This window comes from Danio aesculapii, chromosome 6 (assembly GCF_903798145.1).
Source record: "Danio aesculapii chromosome 6, fDanAes4.1, whole genome shotgun sequence".
NCBI classification, from domain to species: domain Eukaryota; kingdom Metazoa; phylum Chordata; class Actinopteri; order Cypriniformes; family Danionidae; genus Danio; species Danio aesculapii.
The window spans coordinates 5640853-5648421 of NC_079440.1; the positions used below are offsets into that span (position 1 = coordinate 5640853).

Here is a 7569-nt window from a genome sequence, read left to right on the forward strand (position 1 = left end):
AAAACATTGGTCATTTCAGAAACATTTGAGACCTGGCAAATCTGTGTTTGATTGACTGGGTCAGAATCTCATGTAGCCTAGTGGACCGTGCGTGTGCTCAGAGTAACTGTGCTGCAAATGTCCTGAGTTCAAACCCGAATGTACAAATGCTCCTAAATTATGAATTTTTTATTCATGTTATTAATGTTCATTTTTTATGACCAAAACAAGACATTTTTAATCAGAAAGTGTTTATTCGGATGTCAAACCAATGTTAAAACAAAACACGTCACAAGAGCATTTAAAAACTAATGTCTATAACTGCATCACCCTGGATTCGAACCCTTTTTTCAGCATGCTAGTCAGGAACTCTCACTCCACTAAATCACTTGTAACCTCAATTCAACAATGTGGAGTATAAATCCTCAATTTGCGTAAATGTTTCTTTGCTGGAGCTGTTCCAGAGCAATACATAAAAATGACCACTAGGTATTACTGTACAGACAGGTTTAAAACGAAGCTTCGACACATTTATTTATTTATTTATTTAGGTTTTAATGCCATATCAGCAGCATTGGCTATATTCATGGCAAAAACATATACTAAATATACAATATTTAATCATATAATCATATCCGTTTCTTACCAAACAGACATTGTAACAAAAAACATACACGTAGCAACAACACGGAAAAGAGTCAGATACAATCTTTTAGTTTGATTAAAGATAAATATTCTAAAATTGCTATAGAAAGCACCTGTTTAAACATTTCCCTTAAAATATTTCCAGAATAAAAACGTTCTCTAATATCATTTAAAAATACACATTCTATTAAAATGTTTGTTGGCGCCAATAGCCTAGTGGTTAAGTGCGCCAACATATAGCACCATGGTGCTCACGGTGACCTGAGTTCGATTCCCGACTCGAGGTCCTTTGCCGACCCTTTCCCTCTCTCTGCTCCCAACTACTTCCTGTCAATTCTTTGCACTTTTCTATCCATTAAAGGTAAAAAAAAAACTAAAGAGCTATTAAAAATGTTTTATCGTCAAAATATTCTTACACCAGTCACAAATAGGTTTTTCGTCCCCTTTCAGTAAATATGCGTAAGTCTTGAGTGTCCGATTCTACATCTCGTAGGTCCAACTTGGTCATGTCTATCTTCCAAACTGTAATTATTTCTTTCATTTTGAAGCTTCGACACTTTTTCTTCGACTGTTTGTGCGTCACACATGGCACTATGGCAGTGTTTCCCAACCCTGTTCCTGAAGGCACACCAACAGTCCACATTTTCAACCTCTCCCTAATCAAGCACACCTGAATCATCTTATCATAACATCAGAAGAGACTCCAAAACCTGAAGTTAATGGGTCAGATAATGGAGACATCCAAAATATGTACTGTTGGTGTGCCTCTAGGAACAGGGTTGGGAAACACTGCACTATGGCGTTCACAGTGACCTGAGTTCAATTCCCGGCTCGTGGTCCTTTACCGATCTTTCACCTTTCGTTGCTTCCAACATTTTCCTGTCTATAATCTCCACAGTCCTATAACATTAAAGGTGAAAAACCCTTATCATGTAAACATAGCCTACGGCTGCATTCAAAATCACATACTTCCATACTATATAGTATGCAGTGTTGGGCAGTAGCTACTAGCTTAACTACATTTCTCAGTAGCGTGGCGGTAGCGTCGCTACTTTATAAATCCAATAGCTTTTCAGTAGCGAAGCCTTTTTTTTGGTCAAGTAGCACAGTAGCGGCCACACAAGCTACATTTACCGATCGCAGATCAATAAGTGACTGCACCGACATTCACGGAGCTGTGAGGCCGGTGTCTAGCCGATGAAGGTAAATCCATATGATGGCGAGCATGATGATTTCTTCTTCTTCCTGTTCGATCCTGTACGATGGTTGACAACAAACATTTTGGTGTGTTTCTGCCACCTCTCGCTCTGGTCGGTGACATCGCAAATCAATCATTGGGCTGACACCAGAAACTTGCTTGATGGAAAGATGACTGAGGGAGAGGAGTTATATATATATATATATAGTTTACCGTAGTATTTATATATAGTTTACTGTAGTATATATATAGTTTACTGTAGTAAATATATAGTTTACTGTAGTAAAGTATACTATGGTAATTACTATTATTTCATGATGATTAGTAATGATACCACAGTATGTAAGTTAGTGTAATTTAATGCTTAGTAGCTTTTTTTTTAGCAAAGTAGCTTTTAGCTTAGCTTGCTACATTTCCCAGGGTGTAGCTTTTAGTGTAGTTAAGCTACATTTTCAGTAGTGTAGCTAATAGCTTAGCTCACTACATTTTTCAAGTATCTTGCCCAATACTGATAGTACAGTAAAAACAGTATGCGAGCCGAGTAGTATGTCCAAATTCAGAGTATCAAAAAACAGTATGTGACATGACCTGCTACTTCCAGCAAGATTCTGTATTGTGGATCCAATGGACGCTATGCTATCCCATGATGCCACACGAGAGAATTCATGAATGAGAGCTAGGTCATGTGATCATGACAAATGGTGGATGTTGTGCATCTGAGTTCAGTTCATACTAATCACATTCATACTATATAGAACGGATTTGTCTAACAGTCGAGTAGTAGGCGATTTCAGACGCAGCCTAATGCCTCATTCACACTAGCAGCGACTTTGTAGCTGCATGTTGCTCTGGGTGGTTATCTGCTGCAAACACAGAGGTCTACATCGTGGAGAATTGGCTACTATTGGCTGTCGCTCAAGATAGTCGCTCCTCATTTGCATAAAGTTGAAGGAATCTCAACTTTGTCGGGTCACTCGACTTGCCCACCTGGTCGCCAATGGTCGCTGTTGCTCACGTAGACGGAGGCCGCAGGAAGTCGCACACACTCCGTTGATATGAACGGTCACTTGTTGCTTTGCCGCTACGAGTAGCTTGTATTGTGAATGAGGCTTAAGACTCTTTTAAAATCCCTATTGAAAATATCTGGCCTCTCATTATAACCCTCTGTGACTCTCCTGTAGGTGGCGCCAAAAATCAAAGCAATGATGATGGAGTGCGGCACCACCATGGTGGGCTACCAGCCACAGGGAGACAAAGTCAACTTCTTCCGAATGGTGGTTTCCAATCACGCCGTCACCAAGTCGGACATCGATTTCCTCATCGATGAGATCGAGCGGCTCGGTCAGGATCTGTAAAACGTCTATAATAGAGGCTCAGTGGTCGTCAACGCGTTTAATGGCTATGTTTCGACGTTGTGTAGTTCTGTCCTTTCTTCTCAATGTCTTTAGATCTTTATATTACAGATTGCATAGCCTGCATAGCTACACAGTCACCTTACGACATATAGTTGAAGAATCTATTGGGATAACAGCCGGTGCTTCGGTATGTAAATACTATATATGAAGCCGAGCAAAAGCGCAACACCCTTTTAACGAAGCCCCTTTCGGTGTAATAGTGGGGTCTGTGTTTAAACCAGTGGTGGATCTGTATTTAAGTGTTGTGTTTTTAGATCTTCCCTTGTAGTAGGTCTTGTAAAGTGTTTAATCAGCACCTTTGTGAGGTGAAACATAAGTATTCAATTTTAAGTTTGAAATATTCTACTGATATAGATATTAAAACAAAGACCTTTATTATATCGTGAGCCAAACAGTCTCTCTCATTTGTAATGGTTCTTCATTTGTATTGAAAGACGAGTTATATATATATATATAAATATATAATCAAATAAATTTAGGCTAATGTTTAATGGTCCAGTAGTGAGCCAAAGACAGAACTAGTGCCATACATTTTACAATATACTCCGTATTCTTTGAAATAAGCAAGCATATAAATGATAGTATCGATCTATACGCATTTATATAAATATGAATATATATATATACTGTGTATGTTTGTCAGTGAGGCCCTTAACTCTGTGCAATCAGTGTGTTTGTTAGTGTGTGAAATGTTATCGTGTGTATCTTTGACTGAATGTTACAAGCAATCCTATCAAATATCTGAAGGTAGTTAGTTACCAGATGTATATTGCTGATTATTGATATTCAACTCAGGCGATTATTGCATCATGTTTAAAAGAGAAAATACTAATAAATAAAAGGGGAAGGAAACAATAAAGCACAAACATCGAAGGAAGGCTGGACATGTCCTCAGGATGCTGGAAGATTGTGTTAATACTAATATTTATTAAAGGTTTATTATTAATATTTAGATTCAGCTGTTGTCTTTGGAACATGTGAACGATGACTGTTTAGTTCATGTTCTCTAAGTGTTGACAAATGCACAATAATCTTTTTCTTTCCTCTGTTGTTGACTGTAGATGTTGAATGTGAGGAGGTGGATCTGCTCTCCTCAGCAAGGCTGGCACTTTAAAATGCAATCACATGACTATATGTAAATGTTATTATTACACGTGTGTGTACGCGGCACAATAAATATATATTACAGTATATGAATGTTCTGTTAGTTGGTCGTCTTTTAAGAAAATGTCAAATCGTGCACCTTTATTTTAAAGCCTATAATAAACATTTCACACTGAGTTGGTTTGAGTTTCGTTTATCATTTTATTTCAGATTGACTGTTTTGGTGTTCAGATTTTTTATTAATGATCAGGAGATGTAAATAAATCAACGAATACAGGAAAGAAAGATGAATGAATGAAAAATTAAAGTATGAAGGTAAGAAAGAAAGAAAGAAAGAAAGAAAGAAAGAAAGAAAGAAAGAAAGAAAAAGAAGGGAAAAAGAAAGGAATGAATGAAAAAAGACAGTATGAATGTATGGAAGAAAGGAAGATGAATAAAAAAATAAAGCATGATAGCAAGAATGATGAATGAATCACTAAAGAAAGAATAAAAGGAAGAAAATGAGAAAAGAAAGAAATGAACGAATGAAAAAATAATGTATGAATGTAGAAATGGAAGAAAAGAAAGAAAGACAGACAGACAGACAGACAGACAGACAGACAGACAGACAGGAAGGAAGGAAGACAGACAGACAGAAAGATGAATGAATGAATGCATGAATGCATGCATGAATGAATGAATGAATGAATGAATGAATGAATGAATGAATGAATGAATGAATGAAAAAAGACAGAAAGAAAGGAAAAAGAAAACAAGAAAAGAAAAAATAAGAAAAGAAAGAAATTAATGAATGATGAAATATTAATGTATGGAAGAAAAAGAACAATGAATGAATGAATGAAAAAGAAAGATAAAATAAATGAATGAAAGAAAGAATGGGTGGATGGATGGATAGATGAATAAATTAAAGAAAGAAAGAAAGAAAGAAAGAAAGAAAGAAAGAAAGAAAGAAAGAAAGAAAGAATGAATGAATGAATGAATGAATGAATGAATGAAAAAAGAAAGAATGAAGGAAAGAAAGAATGATAAATGAAAGAAAGAATGGGTGGATGGATGGATGGATGGATGGATGAATAAATTAATGAAAGAAAGAAAGAAAGAAAGAAAGAAAGAAAGATAGAAAAATAATGAATGAATGAATGAATGAATGAATGAATGAATGAATGAATGAATGAATGAATGAATGAAAAAAGAAAGAATAAAGGAAAGAAAGAATGATAAATGAAAGGATGGATGGATGAATGAATGAATAAATTAATGAAAAATTAAAGAAAGAAAAATAATGAATGAATGAATAAACAATTAAAAAAAGAAATAGAATTAATAAAAAAAGAAAGAAAAAAAGAAAAGAAAGAAAGAAAGAAAGAAAGAAAGAAAGAAAGAAAGAAAGAAAGAAAGAAAGAAAGAAAGAAAGAAAGAAAAGAATGGATGAATAAATGAAAAAGAAAAAAGAAAATGAATGAATGAAAAAAGAAAGGTGATTAAAAGAAAGAATGCATGAATAAAAGAAAGAAAAATGAATGAATGAATGAATGAATGAATGAATGAATGAATGAATGAATGAATGAATGAATGAATGAATGAATAAGAAAGAAAAGAATGAATGAAAAACTAAAATAAATCAGAGTAAATCAGGAATCACATCAAGGACACCAAGATTCCAAATTAAGCATAAAGAATAAAACAGGAAAAGGTTTCAGAAACATTTCCAAAAGTATCGAAACGACTTTACTATCACGTGTTCCTGTAATTGACCTTTACTCTGCCACGGGGAGGCAGCAGATCTACAGCGAAAGGTTTTGATCGCCCCCTCGTGGTTATGCTACAAATAATTGAATGAGCTGAACAGTTTCCTACATGTTTTATTTCTAAAAATCAGAACAATAATTTAACACTTTATTAGTATTTATTTATAAGTAATTATTTTAATAACAAGGAACTGGCTGCATTTCCTGATTTAATTTAGAGAAGGCCTGTTTCCTGTGAATATTGTATTGCATTAAGAATCTAAGTCCCTTACCAGGTTTGTTTTCACATTTATGTCTTAAAATGTAATAGTCTCACTTTTTCACTTGTACTTGCGGTGTTTCTGAAATGGCTGCCAAACAAAATATTAATGTCAAAATTATGGGAAATATTAGAAAATTGTAACTCAATGTTATTGAACATTTATTATTAAGGCAACATATGTGTCGTAATATTCATAATAGCTATTATTCAGAATAATTAATAATAAGATCAGTTATATAACATATATTTAACATCATTTAATAATGGCGCTCACTCTTTTGAGATTATCTGTGTTGTTGCTGAATGCTCTTCTATTTTAATATTATTTAGATTTTAAATTTAGTTTTTTTGTTTGTTTGTTTGTTATTTTCTGTTTGTTAGAAAAGCAAGGATTACACAAAACTGCCAAGGGCGCATATTAACAGAACAGTCAAATACAGAGCCAATAAATAAAATTCACTATCAAGGACCCCGCTACAACCGTTGCTTGAAACTTTATTACTATTGTTTGAGAGAAGTAGGTAATAGTTAAGAAGATTGAGAAGAGAAGTATGGCTATTGAACCGGCTGATCAGGCAGTCTTGTCCTAGGAGACTCAGAGTGGGGGCTTGCTCTCATTGGTGGAGGTGGAACCTTTAGAAGACCCCTGATGCAGCCTGTGGAAGAGTAGAGGGATGTTGAGGTAGGAAATTGCGTGGGAGGGAGCGAGAATCTGAGACAAACGGTTTCCCCTACATAGTAGACGAGGGATGCTAATGGGTTTAGACGTGGCCCCGCTACTAAACTTTTGTCAATCCATTCACTCCAGATATATCTGTAGAGTTTAACAGAAGAAAATAAATATATAAAAATATGTATATATAAAATTGTAGAATATATATTAGCTCTTATCATGGTGATATACGGTCAAGTATGAGTTTTCTACACAGAACACAAATAGAAAACAAGTGGGTCATTACTGAAAGGAACAAATCGTTTGTCCGATTCAAAAGATTCATCAAGAAGATCCGACTCAAGCGAACGATTCAATCTGAATCCGGGATCGTGTTTTCTAAAGCTTTGGTTGAATTTCGCAACGTAATCCTGCGTTATAGCTACAAATGAGCTATAAAACTGCTTTACTTTACTGCTTTATAATGTGAACGCAGCATCAGTCGCAGTCTCACCTGTGCGCCACATAAGCACGAGCACGCGCACGCGCCCTTCTTCCGGCACTGC

At 35.3% G+C, this 7569-nt stretch overlaps 1 protein-coding gene across 4 annotated transcripts in view; it reads left to right on the plus strand.

Annotated features, from left to right (window-relative positions):
• The window catches only part of gad1b (glutamate decarboxylase 1b), a 42756-nt gene extending 39021 nt beyond the window's left edge, over positions 1–3735 (plus strand). For all 4 annotated transcript variants that reach the window (XM_056459375.1, XM_056459378.1, XM_056459376.1 and 1 more), the window contains one exon: positions 3004–3735. In XM_056459375.1, the coding sequence (XP_056315350.1) occupies positions 3004–3177 (174 nt within the window). In that variant the 3' untranslated portion in view covers positions 3178–3735. The remainder of the gene's footprint in view (positions 1–3003) is intronic.
• The last annotated feature ends 3834 nt before the right edge of the window (positions 3736–7569 follow it).